The 19,727-nt window shown below is 43.1% G+C and overlaps 1 protein-coding gene across 2 annotated transcripts; it reads right to left on the reverse strand.

Annotated features, from left to right (window-relative positions):
* Window positions 1–1,619: 1,619 nt before the first annotated feature.
* TP53INP1 (tumor protein p53 inducible nuclear protein 1) lies at window positions 1,620–18,112 on the reverse strand. Of its 2 annotated transcripts, XM_033438268.2 has the most exons (5): window positions 17,881–18,112; window positions 11,057–11,317; window positions 10,121–10,481; window positions 7,619–7,656; window positions 6,374–6,512 (listed from the first exon to the last, which is right to left on the reverse strand). In XM_033438268.2, the coding sequence occupies exons 2-4, from the start codon at window positions 11,166–11,168 to the stop codon at window positions 7,635–7,637; spliced, it is 495 nt and encodes a 164-aa protein (XP_033294159.1). In that variant the 5' UTR covers window positions 11,169–11,317; window positions 17,881–18,112; the 3' UTR covers window positions 6,374–6,512; window positions 7,619–7,634. The 2 variants fall into 2 exon arrangements, with proteins under 2 accessions (XP_004275419.1, XP_033294159.1); XM_004275371.4 differs by lacking the exon at window positions 7,619–7,656 and having other exon boundaries at window positions 1,620–6,512; window positions 17,881–18,111.
* Between the last annotated feature and the right edge of the window lie 1,615 nt (window positions 18,113–19,727).

Below are 19,727 nucleotides of genomic sequence, written 5' to 3' on the forward strand. Positions count from 1 at the left end.
CTTCTTTCTTGCATGGAGGGTATCTTACTCTAGATACTCATTTGCACTTTGCTTTTTTACACTTCAGAGCCTCAGAAATCACTCCAAATCAGTTCACAGATCTTGTTCTTTTTTTTTTTAATTGATGTGCATTGACCTCCATTGTGCAATGAACCACAGTATTTTCAACTATTCTCCTGTGTGTAAACATTGGGTGGTTCCTAATATTTTACATTGTACAGACAGTGAATATTCTTCTGGTCAGTACAGATTCAAACAAAGGAGCAGATAATCTTAGGCCATAGGTCAAACTGTGAAACCCTGACATACCCATCCCCCACAAGCCACCGTTGCTTCTGACTCATCTACGTTAGATTCCACGCAGTCATTGCCCTTGAGATGTGATGGAGCTGCTAATAGATTCCTTTGACATTCCAGCCACCTTGTAAGTGGACCTTTTTAAACACTCTTCTCAGCAACAACCATTCACCTGCCACTCCAGGTTAGGCTCTTTCATTTCAAGCTGCTCCTTCCCAAGACAACTTTCATGACCTTATTTTCATCTTTGGAGTGACCCCTCTTCTTCACCCCTGCCTCCAATCTTTTCATCTCAGCTGAGAGTCTCAAGAGATGATAAAAATGTCTTGAAATAATAAGCTATAGTTCTAGAATGCTTATCTTCCCCAAGGATCCATTAATATAGGAGTTATTCTTTGTGCTTCCTATTCAAGTATTCTGAATGTTTACTGGCCTATTTAAACTACAGTGCCACAGGAATTCCCTGGCTGTCCAGTGGTTAGGACTTGGCGCTTTCACTATCCCGGCCCAGGCTCAATCCCTAGTCGAGGAACTAAGATCCCACAAGCCGAGTGGTGTGGCAAAAACAATCAAACAAACAAAAAAACCAAAAAACACTACAGTGCCACAATAGGGGGTATCAGTGGACCTCAGGGATGTCCATATTGTCCTGACATGTTTATGTAAGATTGTGTCTGCGTTTATCTGGAAGAGGAGAGAGGAGCTATTAAGAATTCACCAAGCTTGCTTTAAAAAGGCTAAGAACCAGTGTATTAAATTCTATATATATATATATATTTTTTTGCGGTACGCGGGCCTCTCACTGCTTGTGGCCTCTCCCGTTGCGGAGCACAGGCTCCGGACACGCAGGCTCAGCGGCCATGGCTCACGGGCCCAGCCGCTCCGCGGCATGTGGGATTTTCCCGGACCGGGGCACGAACCTGTGTCCCCTGCATCGGCAGGCGGACTCTCAACCACTGCGCCACCAGGGAAGCCCCTCTATATTTGTTTTTTAATACAGATTGGCTGGAGGGAAAAGGTTCTGGCTGCGGGTCATCCTCAAATTCATGTTCACGTAAATGATTATTCATTTTAGATGAAAAATGTTAATATGCTAATTTATGCAAGTTTAAAAAAATATTTTAAGTGCTGTACAGCAGGAACTAACACAACATTGTAAATCAAATATACTCCAATAAAAATTAGTTTAAAAAAAGTATTTAAAGTGCATATTAAATATATCTTTTGGACAAGTAAAACTAAAAAGCAAGTATTTTACGTAAGTTGTATGTAGTTTTAAGACTAATGACCATAAAGACAAAAGTAAGAGAATCTGACAAATGTGAAGTTAAAGCACATTTTATTTACTGACAGATTAAAATCCATAACTCCAGGTAGTGCAAAATACACCACTGAACCCAATTACAAAGAACTGGTGTTAATACACAATGTTTAAGCAATGCTACACTTATTTTTGGCAAAGTGCTGTATTGTTTAGTCTGTGTAGAAAACTGACAATCTATGAACTAATCAGTATAAAAACCTTCTATAAAAACAGAAAAAAATATTTAGACAGTGGCTCAAGAAAACAAGCTGCCATTTGTGCATAGATTGATGTACAGTATATAACCTAATCAAATGTCCCTTTTGAGTTTTCAAGTTGTCGAAAAAAAATTGTGTCCAGAAACACATCAAGAAGGCACATAGTACAACCTACAAATACTCTTCAGTCTCTAGAACTGATGCCCTGCCCTTGAAAAGCAGATGTGTTCACAATTTTACTTGAGAAAAAAACAAACAAAAACAAAAAACCAAAGCCACTTAAAACACACACACACACACAATTACTGATTAAGGTTCCACACCTCTGGAGGAAAACACAACCAAAAAGCAAGCAAAACCACTCATACACAGCAAGCCTGGAAACACACACATCCAACCTCCCCAAGTACTGGTTTGGTTTTTAGAAGCCCTCCTAGAAAACAAATACTAAAACTTCAGGCAAATACTGAGCAAAATTGGGCATTTAACAATGATACAATTTAAAAAAATGTTTTAAGGAAAATTCTCAGTGACACACAAAAGAATATCCGCTTAAGCTGCCTTCCTTGGAATAGTAACTTCTCCTCCCACATAAAGGATACTGTTGCAAATAGGAAAAGATATCCTTATCTGTATGCTTTCCAGGACCTCTTTCTCCACCCCAAACCACTAATTGGTGTCACATTTCAAGTGAAATTGGTACATGGCAAGGCTGACACCACTATATGTTTTCTAAATAAAGCATTTTATATAAAACTTTAAGCATTAAGTAGATAAGGATGCCATTTATAATAATCAACAGGGCCGATGGCAGTGAACGTATCCATGATAGTAGCCCAACTTTTTAAAGAATTTAACCAGTATGTATGGGACTTATAAAATAAAAAGATAATTTTAAGGTAACATTACAAACATATGCTAGTATCTCCAGTACAAGGAGCAGTCTCTTAACTAATTCTAAAAACAAAAACTAATACTTGGAAACTCTTAAACTTTCTCCACTAAGCTATTTAAATTTAAATGTCTATCTCCTAGTTGGAGTCCTTCAATTTTTTTGTTTGTTTGTTTCCAACTCAAAGAAAATGAGAATAAGAAAGATACCCTTCTTTGCTCTCTTTTCTTAAAGAGTATAGAAGACAATATATTTCCTTGAGGAGGAAGAGAAATAGCAAAGACACCCAGATTCAAGGAAGACATAGAGATTACAAACCAGTGTACCACACAGATTTGAGAAGTAAAAACATTAGGCAATGCTGAATGGCCCTCTCAAGTTTTAAGTAAACTGTCATCTCACTAGAATCAAAGTACTGATACAACATGGAAGGTACGTAAACAGGAACAGTTTGCATGGGAACTGAAAACATGCACAGGAAATGAATGTTAAAAAAGCTCCCTGGAACAGTAAGTAAAAAATCCAATCACTTTGCACCTTCTGCCAAAAATTCCCCACCCACCCAAACATATATTATAAATTGCCACAGAAGATAAATAACGGGTGGTTAATCTTCAACTTACGGTGCAGTACGTAATCAAACTAAGTGAAGAAGGAAAAGTAATAAACATAGGATATACATTATAAAATGTTTTATTAACAAAAAACACAAACTTTGAGAAACATGGTGCATTATAAAAACTAAGAAACTCGTTCATGAAACACTGCTGTGTGCACCACATAGTCCAGACTTTTCCAAGTAACATTCTATATTATCAGTTTAGAAACAGAGCACTAAATTCAGAGGGGTCTTATTTCTCACTGCTTAAATGTTTAAGGAATATGCACTAAAGCACATTGTAAACCACTAATATTTACAATAGCAAAAATAATAAACTTATAATAAGCTGCATTTCAGCCATGTTTCAAAGAAAACAGTCAACATCACTCTCTGTTATTATTGGTCTTAATGTCTCGCACATAGTAGATCCCTAACAAACATCTAATGACCAAGAACTTCAACTGCATCATATAACCACTTTCTTTAATGCTTACATGTGCCAATTTTAGACAGAAACCTTAGATACTGATACAGAAACGACAGTATGATATCACGGATGGTGTGTGGTAACCCTTACACTGAAAAAACATCGCAAAGACTGAAATCATTTGTTTTCCAGGTACAAAGCATAAAAAAACTTGGCCCAAATAAGGCAAACAAAAAGTCACTAACTGATAGAGATGTAAATGTATTTAAGGTATTAGGAAATCTGAAAAAATAACAGTAAAAAAAAGACCATTGCAGTTTTATATACAAATCTGTTCATGCTGCCAAACAAATTCTCATGGCTGAACTTCTTTAACTCGTGAGGTACTAACAACTTGCATTTAATATATGAAAAAAGAGACCCCCATGTATTCAGAGGCTTACATCTATGCTCAAGTTAGCAACATACGGCCCTTTAACGGTCACGGTAGAAAACATACACACCTCCATGAAAACTCTACCTTATCTCCCAACTCTGGTAAACACAAGTAGTAACAAAATAACTTCTAGCTCAGTTTGACAAAAGTTTACAGACTTGGCCTCTTATTAGAAAACAAATAAATAAAGGGGTAGCTGAAATGGAAGGGGACTAAGGAGGGAAGGGGGATCTAGACTCTTGTTCTAAAGAGACATTCCTGGCCCTTCAGCACAGCCAGTGGACGAACAACCTACCACCACCATCTAACTAAGCTATTTGAACCTCTCCCGACTCCACATACCCCAGTCTAGTCAGAAAAGAGCACAGCTCTTCGCTCAAAAAAAATCTCCCATGGTTCCCTGCATCCAACTGCTACAGGGTTACTGAAGAATATACTAATACTTCATATAACTATATGCTGCTTTTGCCCTTGACAACACTGTATAGCGGTGTACTTATTTAATTAGGGTTGCAGAGGAGATGGAAAAATAAGCTATTTGATTATGAAGGTGATTGTACTGCTCTATGTAGAATGTGCTTTGGATTGTAAATACGTTGAACTTAATTTCAGAGGGAGCTGGTGAAGAGTGCAGATGGCTCAGCGAAACCCATTACAGCTGCTAAAAAATAAAAGTGAGTGGCTAGAGGTAAGGAAATCGATTTCCTCTGCGCTGAGTGAACTGGCCTCTGTGTGAAAGAAGCCCCGCCCCGGCTTCATTAGCATCGCCTCTGAGGAGCAGCTGTGGCAGAGGAGTTGCCGCAGCCCCACCCCCATCACCAGTCTCGGCAGAGAGGCCCCTGGAATTTCACGCAAGGATCAGTTCTCGGCAGTCCCACTTCAAGTCAGTATACAGTCCTCCCAACAGTCCTCCCAACAACTGTGAGGGCGGTACGTACCACTGCTCCCCCACTGGTGGAGGAAACAGAGGCCAAAGTGGTTAAAGATTTTGCCCGAAGCCCGAGTTAAAACAAAAATATGAAAACTTAAGGAAGCCAACCTGTCACCCTTCATTTAGATGCTATGAAGAGATGTCACCAGGGATCCCCTTCACCCTTGCTTGCCACTCGGCAGGATAGTCTCCGTGGCAGAGGATCTATCACTGCATCAGAAATATAAAGCCTCTCTCTTCCCTTGGGCACATATAAATAGGAAGTCACTCAAGTGCTAGGACAAGTACTTCTGAATTTACAGCTGATGTGAGGTGGCGAATAGCCAGAGCTGGCAGGAAAGAATCCAAACAACTTAAACAGTAGACCAATGGGTTAGTTATGGACACACATTTTTTCAAATATAATTTCACAGGTCTAATTTAATCCCTCTGCATGTGAGACGAGTGCTGTTGTCCCACGATGCCTGTAATGTCTGTACCATGTCACACAGTCACATTGGAATCACTGAATGTACTGTTCGCTAACACTTAATGTACCTGAATTCCAAAATGAACTGTATGGCTAATCTGGGAAATAAAAAACCCATACACACAGAAATATATCAAGTTTTCTTCCAAAAGAAAGTTCAGCCATAATTCCATTATATCTGCGGCAACCACATCACTTGTTAATGCTCGTGTTAGTGTGTAAAAATGTATTCACTATATACAGAAAAGATTATCAAGTACTGGTCAATAAAGTGTACGGCTGACCCTGAGAATAAATTTCTGCTTACTCAAAAGATTGATTAATACCAAATAAAATGAAATTGAAAGGTGCCTATTCTCGTACTTGGGAAGAAATCTCTTTAAATTGCTAACTTGTGTACACCGTAATAGATTTAAAGACATTCCCAAACACTAAACACTGTAACTGCATTGATATGTTTCCAAAAATATTCTGAAAAGATTTACAAAAAAGTAAATGTTAAGAGCAAGGCATTACGTGATACACAGCATGTAAATCTGGTCTTCAAGATAGTGTCTAAACATACCGATAAAACTGGGTGATTGGTCATCAGTTGTCTGTAAAGAGACAGCATATTCATCGTCCATACACACACATGCACACACATATGCACAAGCCAAGAGAAACCAACCAAACACACTTGAAATTCTTAGTAATTGTACTGACGTGGGCAGGGCTGATGGACAGCCCAGCCATTGTGCTTGATTTGCCGAGAGTGGCAATCCCTGGTAAGATTTTGGCGACGAAGGCTATTTCTGTTCAGAGACTGTCTTTCACTGTGTTCTTTTATCCACTGGGAAGGGCGAAAGCTCTTGGGTTGCTCCAGAAAAGCTGTATGAGCAGCGAGAGCTGCAACATAGCAATGAATGTGCTGCCCCATTTCATTCTGAGCTTCCACTCTGAAACAGAAAAAAATGGGGATGTATTAAGCAACAGAGTATGTTATTAATGAGACTGCAAAAGCTACCTGGCAACTCAATTTGCGACACTAATTTGTTTATGGTTGAATGAGAGCTTAGTGTCTCATGGCTGACAGACAAGCTTATATCAGTCAGTGACCACACTGACTGATAATGGTAGAAAGGAGAAGCCAACTTTCAATCGAAATACGCCATAGAACCCACAGGTGGTTAATTAAGTGGGCTGTATTTTTTAAAAAATGCTTTACGCTTTGAGTGAATTTCAGTTATACACAAACACATTTATATAAGCTTCCTAGGAGGGGAACTAACATGTGTTTTAATTCTCACTACAACCTTAAAAGGAAACTGTATTAACTCCCAGATTTTACTGATCAAAAAACTCAGGCTCAGAGACGTTAAGGTCACAATCACTAACTGACTCAACCAATATTCCAACATAGGTCACATTCCAAAGACCATGGTTATGAGGCAGGGTTGATACTGATGCACTGCGCCAATAGCACCGTCACAGATGTTTTCTGTCTATAAGTAAAATGTTCTAGGTAACAAGCTTTAAATCTGTATTTACTAGAAACATGCATAAGGAAATTCTACTCATTTAAAATTCTCAGTAAGAAGCTACCTGCTTATTACAGAAAACAATTCTAAGTTTTAAATTTATATCACAACTGGGCACATTTTGTAATGGCATTTGCATAGCAATGTTATAAAAACCCTTAGGGAGAACACAATCTTAAAATATGGCTACAAACCACATAATTATTATATGTTTTCTATATTAAAAGCTAATCAATAGATCTAAACTATATTTACACATAATGAAGAACTTCAAGATTTTTAAGGGTTATTTTACACAGGAAAGGCAGTTATATATTCTGCCTATAACCACTAGAGGAAAACACAATGATCTTTTAATATATTGTTTTTATTAAATGGTAGAATTAAAGCAGGTCACATTAAGAAACTAATAGAGAGCAGTGAAAATAAAGACAGTGGTTTCTAAAAGGTGGGTGCCTCGAGTCCTTCGCCTCCCTGCTCAGACTGATACACATATCACACAGTCTCAAAGGGAATATACTTACTCTGTGCCAGTGAGTCTTATAAGCAGCTTTTCCTGGCCCTACAAATGTTAAATGGTGAACTATTAAATCACTAGTAAGGTTTAAAATGCTATTTAATTTTACTATTAGTATGTGGTCAACTTTTCTTTATTATAACTGGTTTACTATGGGTCATTAAAGGCACATGTATTACTTAATTCAAGATTATGATAGCACATAAACCTTCACAAACAATATTTATAAAGGCTAAAATGCAATAAAGTACATACTCTGAAGCCCATCTTTAATTATGAAGCACCTTACTTTTATGTGCTTTATGGTAATCTCTTCAAGGATAGACAGGATGGAAACAATCTAACTTTTGAAAGATATATGATTTATTTCTTGCTCAGAAAATACAAATATTTACTACAGAGCCATCCTCCTAATTTTGGTGACATCTTATCTCTATCTTGATTTAGTGGGCCTTTCTTATAAGAATTTCAAATCCAAATATAAAGATGTTAAAAAAATTTTAATTATTATAAAACTATAATAATTTGCAGTACTTTCTTATGTTCAAAAAGAATTCATATAAAATTGTGTTCATTTGATCCTTTATGTTTAACTACCCTATGTGTTATATCAACATTATATCAAAACATATAACAAGATACAGTAACAAACAAGATATAAAAAAATGAACATTCTCACTGCATCAAAACTGCAAACACATAACCAGATGCAGTGCAAGGTCCTGAACTGGATGCTGGTTTGGACAAACTAGATGAAATATTCTGGACTCTAGCGGGCAAATCTGAGAATGGTCTGTGTAGTTGACGAAGTAAAATTTTACTGGAAAAAAAGGTAGAGATCATTGCCTAAGGAAGCAGATTATAAAATAGTACATACAGCTTGATGCCACTTAGGTTAAAATGGTGTATGTACCTGTGCATGGGCACATTCAGAAAAAATAATCTGGAAGGATATGACCTAGAGTCTTAACAGTATTCATCTCTTGGTAGTGAGAACTTCATTTAAAATTTTTTTGCATTTTCTAATTTTCTGTAGTGCCTATGTACTGCTTCTATAATAAGTTGTCCACAAAGCTGCTGAATACATATATGTATACACACACAATTAAAACAAAATACTGAAACGTAAATATACAAATGTTACTAATTTAAAGGGGCTATTAATCACGGTAAATTCTCAAGTGGAATTCCTCAAAGATGAGATCAAAATCAGGGTGGAAAGAATTTCTAAGAACTGAAATTAATTTGCATCAACTGTAAAGCAATTAAATCAATACCACTTCCAAAAAATTATATTTTAAACTTTTGTTGGAATGCCTGAAACATTAACCTCTTGATAAATTTATAGTGTGGAATACAGTGCCAGTTAAAGTAACATTTCCCATCAAAGATCTTACCCAGTATAAAGCCTGGGTTAACTATATAAGCAAATTGTTTTTCAATTTGGTACAAGTGTATGTTTATCCTCATTCAAGATCATCTACAATATTGAGACTTGAGAGTGCAGCAAACTCTGGTAAAGTTAACAAATTAAGGAGCTGCCTGGGCTTTTGTTTATATTTGGCAAACAGGAAATAGAAGATATATACAGTGGTCTAGTTAGTAGAGTTGGAGGCTGGACAATCCCAAAAGAGGCCTTTTGGATGACAGCACGAACCACAATTCACCTGTTCCCTTGACAGGTACTAAGGGAACTAAGTCAGTACCAGCATCCTGCAAATACTTTATTACCATAGGAAACCTTCCACTAACATGCATCACGGACTAGCTGGACTTTGAGCTAATTAACGTGGCCATGGGTTTTATTTTAGTGGGTGGGAGCGATCTCGAGTATAGTCTCTGAATGAAGGCCACAGACTGTGAGTTTGTTTTGGAACACATCACTGACCAGGCACCCTTCCTGAACCTTTCCAGGCCCTCAACCTATCTGCCATTCGAACAGAGCCTTTCAGAGCACTTGGGACACCCATGTAACAGCAAAACATGGTTTGGGTATGAAATCTTTCCTCCATAAGGCAGATAACAACCCTCCGAGCAAAATGTTCTGGTAAATCTGCCGTTTTACTTCATGCTTGAGATTCCTCAGGTTTTAAGGTTCAGCGCCATTTGACGTGACCTAGTTAGGACTACTTGGAAGATCATAAGAGATTTATTTTAAGATATACTATTCTTGTCGGATTTGATGCCCCAAATAATCCAGTCTATAAAGTGCCAGAGTTATATTCTAAGATACTGAGCAGAAAGGCCAGTCTTTTCCTCCCATTCAGTAGCATGATTTTATAAATGACACAGCTCTCCATTACGTGACTGGGGCCATGCTATAACTCACTTTTTTGAAAATCTAAAAGGAATAAGTTTTTTCATACCATCAACTGCCTTGTGCACTAGGCATAGACTTTCATGAATCTCTGTAAGATTGCTTTGCATCTTCTAAAAACTCAGCTTTGAACTGTAGTAGAAATAAATAAAATGCATACTAAACAGACTGTCTGTGGAGAGAGCAACGTACCTGGGACTGCTTGGGTTATGAAATTCCTCAGTCCCACAGTGGGCCTCACTGAGGCTGGGGCAGGGGTTATGCACAGCATAGACAGACATGCTGGGGTGTTCGATGAGAAGGTTTTCCATAGGACTGGTTTCCACCTTGATAGTGGTTAATCCACCTGCAGTAAAACACGGGGGAGGGGTGATAAACCAGCTCTCCTCCATCGGACAGGACTCAAACTGGAGGAAGCAGGAATCACTTGTATCAGTTAAGCACTCGAGAGACGCGGGTAAACAGGAAAAGACTGAAGGGTGCTCGGTAGGTGACTCTTCACTGATGTCTTCTTCTTCCTCGTCTTCTGCTGCTGAGAAACCAGTGCAAGTGTCTAGATCGTAGTCCACACACGTCGTTGAAGTCCCACGGGATAGGAGTATCACATTGATATCACATCAGAGCACAGAAAAAGAAGAGATGATGCTGTTAGCTGATGCTCACATTCCTCCCTTTACTTAGGTCAGAAACAAAACCATTCATATTCACTCACAATGATTATAATTTCTCAGCACCTAGTATGTGTGTGTGTGTGTTGGGGGGTGTGTATCACTGTAGGGATGGATTATGTTGGTTTTGCAGGAACAGTTTTTAAGGCTGTTTCTCTTCTGCTGAGGAAACACATAATGCGCCAAATGGGTTACTGCTTGTCTAGTATGAGGATTTTCTATTAAAGTGCCTCTGATTTGATCGGGGTGTAAGAGCTGCAAAACTGCAAATTCTGACATCAAACAATTTCCCTGACTGATCATCCGGCACAGAATGCTTCCTGCAAATTTTTCAGACAAATTCTTGTTTATTTACTTTTAAGGCTTAAAAACCTTCAGAGTTACTGGTTTACTTATGCAAAAACTAGATGCAAGAGTTTCCACTTTTGCTGTGATGATTAACGGCTAAGAACACCCTTACCTATGAAGTCAACAAGAATCCATTCATCATCTTCTTTCTCACTAAATTCTGGTTCTTGGTTGGAAGAAGTATTGACTTCACCCACAAACATTTTATTCAGTCTCTGAAACATTGTTAAGGCAAGACTGAGACTTTGGCTGGATGTCTTTATAGCTGAGATTTCAAAAACCTGTCTTCTGTCAGCCTGATGGCACTGACAGGGGATTAAAGTGCACAAGTTGCTTATTCAACTTAGGCGAGAAGCAAGAAGAGTCATTATCCCTAAAATGAAAGAGAAAAAGAAGGTTATTTCAAATCAGCACGTTTATGTAATACGTGTATGTGGTTTTAAAATACACACACATATCCCCACCCTTAGAAAAAAGCACATGCCTTAGCCTACAGCTATGGCTCTTCCCTTCTTTCAAACACAAGATGTGCAATATCTCTTTTTTACAAACATTATGAATCGAGTACTCAAACACAACCTGTAAATATCTCAAAATGTGCAAAAGAAGGGGTTGGTTCTTTTTCACACCTGTGCTTTCATAATAGGGGATAAATTTGAACAACGTGTGTCAACTGAAATACTACTTTTCTGTAAGTAGAGCAAAGACTGGGTGTTCATGGTCAACTGGCCAGAAGCTGCCAAATGAAGCCCGCAGTAGAGACCAGTGAGCGACCACTATCACGCCAGGCCCTCACCTTTCCCTGGCACCCTTTCTCCGCTCTGTTTTTGCATATGATCGTTAAGCACACCTAATTACATTTAAAATCTGTAAGTACTTTGACCTTCAAAACAATTCCTGCAGCTGGCATGGAGAAAGTCAAACTGTAGAAAACTCAGGTGAACAGCAACTAGAACCGGAAACGACCACTGTGCCTGGGTTCAAATGCTGGCTCTGTGGTTTATGCCCTAAGAGTAAGGAAGTCAATATTTCAGGAGGCAGTGGTTCTACCTCATGGAGTTCCCGTGAGTTCTAAATGAGGAACTCCAGCCTCATCTGATCTTCTTCCAGAGTTCCAGATTTATATATCCATTTCTGCCTGCCTACCCGATGGGCGTATCAAACCCCCAAAATAGCAAAGAGATCTTTTAATTTTCCCCTACAAACATACTCAGGCACACTTGCCCTTCACCCCCTACTCAGGAAGGAGAGGCAGCAGCATCCAGCAGTTATTCAGGCCAAAAGCCTAGCCCTTACCCTCGACTCCCTTTGATCCTTACCCCCGCACTCCACCCCTCATCCAAACTCCCAGCAAGTCCTGTTGCCTCTAGCTGCACACTTGGCTCGAATCCACCTACTTCTCTCCACCCCTCTCACCCTGGTTGAAGCCAACTGGTGTCTCTCCAGACTTTGCCAATCACCACTCCTACACAGTCTCCCAGATCCTACTCTTGTCAAATGAGATAGTGCAGGCAACCTACTTAGCAAGGCACTTGGTACAAGATTCTCAGTCAATGTCAACTATTAGTGACAAATATTTGCTGAGCACCTATTACGGGTCAGGCCGAGCGCTCAGTGCAGCGGAGGCAGCAGTAGGCAAGGCCCTCCCACGGCAAGTGCAACAACCCAGCGTGATGAGTGCCACGTGAGGAGAAGTACCAGTGCTCCTCAAATCCACACAGGCAGAGGTCAGGCAAGGACACCTGAAATCAGTGACTTCAATCGTGAATGGCTGAGAAGCTCAAGAACGGAGGAAGGAGGAGAAAGAACACTGTGAAAATGTGCAGATAAGTGAGAATGTGGCGCCTTCGGTGTGGCTCAAGATCCAGGTGGACGGTCCTGAGAGCAGGCTCGGGGGCTAAGCGGGGACCAGATCCTGCAGGACCTTGTAAGCCAGAAGTGAAGGGGAGGGAAAGGTCAAGGATGCCCCAGGTTTTTGGCCTGACCAACTCGGGGGATGGTGGGATAGTTCAGTGGAAGAGGAACACTGCAGAGGTACAGGCTGTGCACTCTGGACACATGGAATTGTGGAAATCTGCAAATCCCACACCGGGGATGTCTGGAAGGCAGCTGAGTACAGGACTCTGCAGTCCAAGAGCGTGGTGTCTGCTGGGGGCACAGATTTGAGAGTTATCAACACAGAGGGGATGACAGGAACCATAAGAGTGGGTGAGCACATCCAGGGAGTGTCAGTCTTGAATCCCTAACTTCAGACTCTTGACATTTCACTTTCAAGACAGTCATCTTTAGCTGTAAATGTAGTTCGGCTCTGCAGCTGGTGAGGCTCCTGGTTCAGTTCTTTATGTGCACACTGCAGGCTACTGCCCATGTGCAGTACTACAGATGTGTGCACAGACGGCAGTGGAATACTTCTGTGGCCACAATCTGTCATCCTCAGCCATCCATTATGAAAAGCGGGTAAACAGGAAGTATCACTTGCATAACCAGTCTTCCTGAAACCCTTCTGGGAAGCAACATGGCCAGGAGTCTGGAGCTCTAGTACGAGAACACAAAGTCAGATTTCTGTTCCATGTAAGAGAATTTAGAAGAAAAGCGGGCTGTGTAATTGGCCTGACATATCCCCAAAGATGATCTATCCCATGGGTAAAGAGCCGATGAGCTGATGAGCTGATATGTAAATAAAGGTTTTGAGCATATATGCTAGGAGGGAAAAAAGATATTTTCAAAATCTTTTCCCCATTTCTCTTAAATTATGGAGGCATGTATCGGCCCCAACTACAATTCTGTGTCTGCTGACCCGGTTGGGAGAATAATGCCAATTCTCCAGAGTACAGGGCTGGACTCAGCCCCTGCCCCAGTGAGAGCTGCTGGGTGGGGAGGGAGCACCCCACAGGAAAACCTTGCTCGTCTTGAGTGAGCCCTTCTCCCCCAAATGTGATGCCACATGAGGTAAGTCACTGGGGCCCAGGCCACTTAAGTGGCAGCTACAAGGCAGAAAACATGCTGGGGCCACTGTGGTTGGGCAGCTGCAAGTTCCCAACTGCAAACTGCACCCTCTGGCTGCAGCTCCAAAACCATAACATGGAAGCCAGGTTTTGCCTGGAACACATGCAGCTCTGCCACAGGAAAGGGGTCTCTGGAGGAGCTTTCCATGGGACGGCACAAGTCAATCTTCTTTCGGTTTCCTGAAGTGAGGTTGGTCTAACTTTGCAAAGTTCCTTTGGCCCTGCTTTCTATAGCTGTCACAAAGCACCAGGAACTGTTGGAGAGACCCCAATACACTAAAATTGTTCAGTGAGGTGGCTGCCAGGGATATTAGGTGAATGAACATTTAAAATGTGACTAGTGTGACCGAGAAACTAAATTTTTAATCTTATTTAATTTGGGATATATTAGGTTAAATAAAATATATAAATTAAATTAATTTCACCTATTTCTTTGCCCCTTTTTAATGTGGCTACTTAAAAATTTAAATATGCATATATATTTTTATTGGACAATACTGTTTTAGAAAAATCTTTCTAATGTCTTGATGGCCTATCCTCTCAATGACCCAGAGACTGTCCCTACCGAGGCACTGCTACTCTTGACCTTGGCTCCCACCCAGGAATGGAGGCTCTCCATGGGGCTGGTTCTATGTGGAGCTGAAAGGCACAGCAGAACTTCAGACTTCACTCCTCACCACATACCACTGACTTTTTCGTATTCACAACTCTAGGACAATGATAAAACTAAAGTGAAAAATTCCAGAGAAAGCAAGTGTCCTAAGAGGACAAATTTACAAATACAGCTCTGCAATTTAGGAAACAGGTAGAGGAATGAAGGCTAGGTTAGGTGGCGCTGCTGTTCTCTGGGGCACCTGCAAGCCTGGCAGTCTCACCCCAGTGGAGAAAAGAGACAGTGTCTGGTCCCCAGCATTTCAAGAAGGCAGCTTTGTCCCTCTTCTGCTTGGCTCAAAATACCTCCATTCCCTCCCTTTTAAAAAATGTCTTTTTCATTATAAAATGAACCAAACCACATTTAGAAAGTTTGGAAAGTAAATAAGGAAACTAGTTATTATTCCATGCTTTGTTGCAATCATTGTTAACATATTGTACATTTTCTTCTACACAGTTTCTTTTTATCACAATTGTAGGCTAATGCACGCACAATTTTGTATCCCGCTTTATTACCTAACATTTTATCATCAATGTTTTCTTTTTTTTTATCATCAATGTTTTCATATTTCATGAGTAGAAATGTTCTGTGGGCAGAGAAAGATGGCTGAGTTTAATACTTATGGGGTACAGGATTCTAGTTTGAGAACTCAGAAAAGGAGTTACTAGTCTGGAAGAGCTTGTTCGTGTGATTTATTTTCTCATTTTTGAGACAAGCAACCAACCTAGGGGCCGCATGGCTCTGGAGCTGGCCTGCTTTGTTTGGAATCTTGACTCAGCTCCCCGGAACCTGTGTGTACTCAGGATATATAGTAACTTCTCGGTGCCTCAGTTTTCTCAGGGTAGTGCCATTGTGAGGATTAAGTATGTATCACTTAAAAGCAGGCATACAGCAGGCACCTAGTAAGTATTAACCACAAGTTCACTTCAAACCAGTTGTATGACTGTGAGCAAGTCACTTAGCATCCTTGGGTCTGAGTGTCTTTATCGACAAAATGTTTATATAATAATTAGAGGGCTTCCCTGGTGGCGCAGTGGTTGGGAGTCCGCCTGCCGATGCGGGGGACGGGGGTTCGTGCCCCGGTCCGGGAGGGTCCCGCGTGCCGCGGAGCAGCTGGGCCCGTGGGCCATGGCCACTGGGCCTGTGCGTCCGGAGCCTGTGCTCCGCAACGGGAGCGGCCACAGCAGTGAGAGGTCCGCATACGGGAAAAAAAAAAAAAAAAAAAAAATTAGAGCTACAATTTACTGAATGCTTATATGTGACAGACTTGAGGTACTTATTTGTCCCATTTGACTAATAAGGAAACTGAGGCTCAGAAATTAAGTAACTTGCTCAAAAGCGACAGCTGGTCAGCGCTAGGGCCAGCGTTAGAGTGTGTGTCTGGTCCCAAGGGCCTTGCTCCCCCCTGCCCCCCCACCCCCACCCCACCCCAGCACAGGATCTCTCAGGCTCCTTCCAGCCTCAACTCTGGCTCTACGAACTTCAGAGAACAGCACTTTTCCGTTGCTTTTGGCTGCCAGTAGGCGGCTCCAAAACATTTTAAATTAAAAAAAAACTACAAAAAATACTCTGATGATTTAACTTCTAACTATGTGTACACTTGTGGCTTCTTGACAGTTTTGAAATATCAAATGGCTAAATTAACACATCGTCATCAAAAAGCAGCCTCAAAATGATCGTTCTCTCACTAGTTTAGAAAAATAAACATTCTGATTCGAGTGATTCTAAATAAATTTTAAACTGCATTAAAACCAAGCGAAGAAAGTTGTCTTTGCTTATTCACTCTACCTAGCCTATTCAACTGGCTACAAGGGGGTTATTCTCCCCAGGATCCACCAGGTTGGCTCTGAAGGCTGAATGACAGCGGACAAAGACAGCAGTAAGTGGTAATTCACAGCCTGTTAACCTTAAATTTTGAAAGTGGGACCATTCCCAAGAGAGCTATGAGCAAGCGATGGAGCATTCACAAAAAAGAACAAAAGACAGGATGGAAAAACAAACGAGACCTTAGTCATAGAAATTAGTAAGGTCCTGGTTCCAGGCAGGAGCCTTTGAAAATTATGCTGCCAATTCAGGATTACAGTGGCTGTGACTTAAAAGCAAAAGCTTCCTAATGCTTTTCACATCTGCAATGAAATATATATTTCAATTACCAACCAAGTGATTTCAAGATCTTGGGGCACCTCATTATTACCTCTGTTCAATGATCCCATGGGTCGCTTTCCACTCCCCTTTCCCAAAACTACTTTGTATTCAGAAAAGGTTCTTTTCCGAATGATGGAAGGGGGGAGGGGAGCTCTTCCTAAATCTACTCTAACTGGAATTAACATAGAAGATAATGAGCAGGTGTAATTAGGAAATACAATAAAAACAAGGAATCCCTAAGTAAAATTCATCTGCAACTTTTTAAAGAGAAAAACCAATTCCCTTTAACTGTCTGTGTAGTCTTGAGTAAGTTACTCAATCTCTCTGGGCCCTCAGGTTTCCTATGCGTAATACAGCCTACTTCAGAGGGTTACTGTGGGAATCAATTTGAGATAACGCATGTAAAGTCCTCACATAGTATATGGCACACGAGAAGCACCCAATCAGCGCGAGTGATCAAAACGATGAGGGTTTTAATTCTGATGGGCAGGGAAACTGCTCTTTCCACACGTGCAACCTCAAACAGTGATGTGGAAGATCGAGCAGGGTCAAGGAACATGCAAGGGACAGGCGGACACTCGGCGGGCGCCGGGCGCCGGGTAACTGAGCCGCTGCGCTGCCGAGCGCGACCCTGCGCTGGGAGGGCTGCGGGAGGAGCAGCGGCGGCGCCGCGGGCCTGGGGGGGATGCGTCCCGGGGCGGCGGCCGCGCTCGCTCCTCCGGAGCCGGGGGCTCCGACGCCGAGTCCTCAGCGGGCAGCTGCAGTCCAACGGCGGAGGGCAGGAGGAGGAGTGGAGGGGAGTGAGGAGGAGGAGAGAGAGGAGGAGGTCCCGCCGCGGCCAAGAAAACAGGCCACACTCTGGGGAGGAGGCAGAAACCGAACACCCAACCGCCGCCCCTCGCCGGGGCTTGGCCGGCCCGTGTCCGGGCGCCGCCTCCGCCCTCACCCCGGGACCAACGAGGGTCTGCCGAGCGGGTGGACGGCCGGCCCGCAGTGGCGAGCGGAGGCAGCGGAGGCAGGGAGCGCACTGACCGCGGCTCGCGGGCCGACCCGAGGGCAGGGCGCGCGGGTCGGGCAACGCCGCGGGGCGGCCGGGCGCGAGCGGCCCTGGACGCCGGCCCCGCCCGCACTTACGTGGGCCCGACCAGCAGCCGGACGGGCGGCGAAGGCAGCGGGTGCCCGGCTTGGCGGGGACCGGCGGGAACCGGTGCGCTGGCGGCGCGGGGCGGCTGAGGTAGCTGCGGCTCCCGGACGGCGGGCGCGGGGCTCGGGGCGCGGGGCCGGTCCAGCCCTCCTGTGGCCGCGCCACTGGCCGCCGCCGGCCCGTCTCGTTCCTTTTGTTGTTGTGCAGCTTCGGAACAGCTGATCGGCCGCTGCGCCCGCCTGTCGGGCCCGCCCGCCGGGCAGCCCCGCCCCGCCCCGCCCCGGGGCCGCGCCAGGCCCGGCCCACCAATCGGCGGCGCGGGGGCCCCGGGGCCGCCCTGCTAGAGGTTGTCACTAACGCACGTGACCTGGCGCCGAGCCGGGCGACGCTCTCGAGTTAGAAACAAGCCCGGGCAACAAAGCCCGGGCGCCGAGGGGATAGAAGAGGGGCGAGCGGAAGCGGGGGTAGAGGGGGTGGGGGTGGGAGCTGGTACTGGGGCGCCTGGGAGAGAGGAGAGGAGGGGCTGGGGGCGAACAAAAATGGGAACCCACTGGAGTGTGAGGACGAACTGGAACTGGAAGGGGAGGGGAAGAGCCACGGCCCCAGCTGTCCCTTTGGCCAAGTGAGGGGCCGAGCGTTTGGGGCGTAAAGGGACACAAAGTGTTTTCTGCTCTGAGAGGAAAATTAAGGGCATTGAGGAGGGTGATGGAGGCCAAAGACTGTGACGCAGGCCCACTTAACTTCTTGGTCTTCTTAGGAGAGAAAGTCTGGGCTCCAGATACAGGGATGCCGCCCACCCAACCTCCTTTTTAAGACCAGGAGCCAGGCCCCACCTCGCTGTGGTAACTGACACTGGGAGCTGACTGAACTCGCCTGCAAGCTCAGGTCAACCCAGAGGCCGGCGAGGCAGAAGAGGCCATCAGACCAGACCTGAAGGCAGAGACGTCAGGAGCCTGGAGGCCCTTTGCTATGGAAGACGAGGAGCATCCTGGAGGAAGAAGAGTTAGGAGCGTGGCTGCATCCAGGCTCTCCTGTGACCTAGGGAGCCCATGACCTCTATTCTGCTGTTTACGCAGTACAAACTGTGGGCATTCACACGACTGCCTACCTGCTCACCGGGTTATTTATAGTGAGAGGAAAGTAAGACAGTGGGCTTGAAAATACTTTCCAAACCAAAGCTCTGTACCCGTATAGATGGATTCACTGTCTGGCAAAGGCAAGGGAGTCATTTTGATGTGTCTCCACTCTTAGATTGATCTTGTTTGGACTGAGATGCGGTTCTCTAACCTAGGGTGAAATTTATAGCGACCCTCAACAGGTTTATCATACATTAAGTATCTGAAAGTATCTGACTCTCACATTCTGGCCCTCACAAGTATTCTGTGGTCAGTCTGCTTCCAACAATACTGGTTTTAAAGGGTGTAAATCAAAGTGCGGGGGATTGTCTGATACCCAGAAGTAATAACCAAAATTCGGGGGCCATTTGACTTTTTCTCAGAAAGTAGACCAAACGTTTAACTTGGATTTTAGGTTTTGGCTAATCCTAGTATTTTCTCTCAAATGTCACTGCTACATTAGGAGCCCCATAGTCTCTTGTTTCTTCTTAGCAATTCGTGAAGAGACCATCTTCCCATTCAGAACCCAGGCATGATGATAATTTTAAGGATCTAATTTTTAAGAGGTCACATTGAGACCTACCTTTTTCCAACTTGATAAAATTTATCACCATTAAAGACAATGTGAAAGCATACAATGCCTTGTTATGACAGAGAAAACAATGTGAGGTAGATGATTCCAAAGATGGTCACAACAATATCACCATCATGAAGTGAAGTCT

This window comes from Orcinus orca, chromosome 17 (genome assembly GCF_937001465.1).
Source record: "Orcinus orca chromosome 17, mOrcOrc1.1, whole genome shotgun sequence".
Taxonomy (NCBI): Eukaryota; Metazoa; Chordata; class Mammalia; order Artiodactyla; family Delphinidae; genus Orcinus; species Orcinus orca.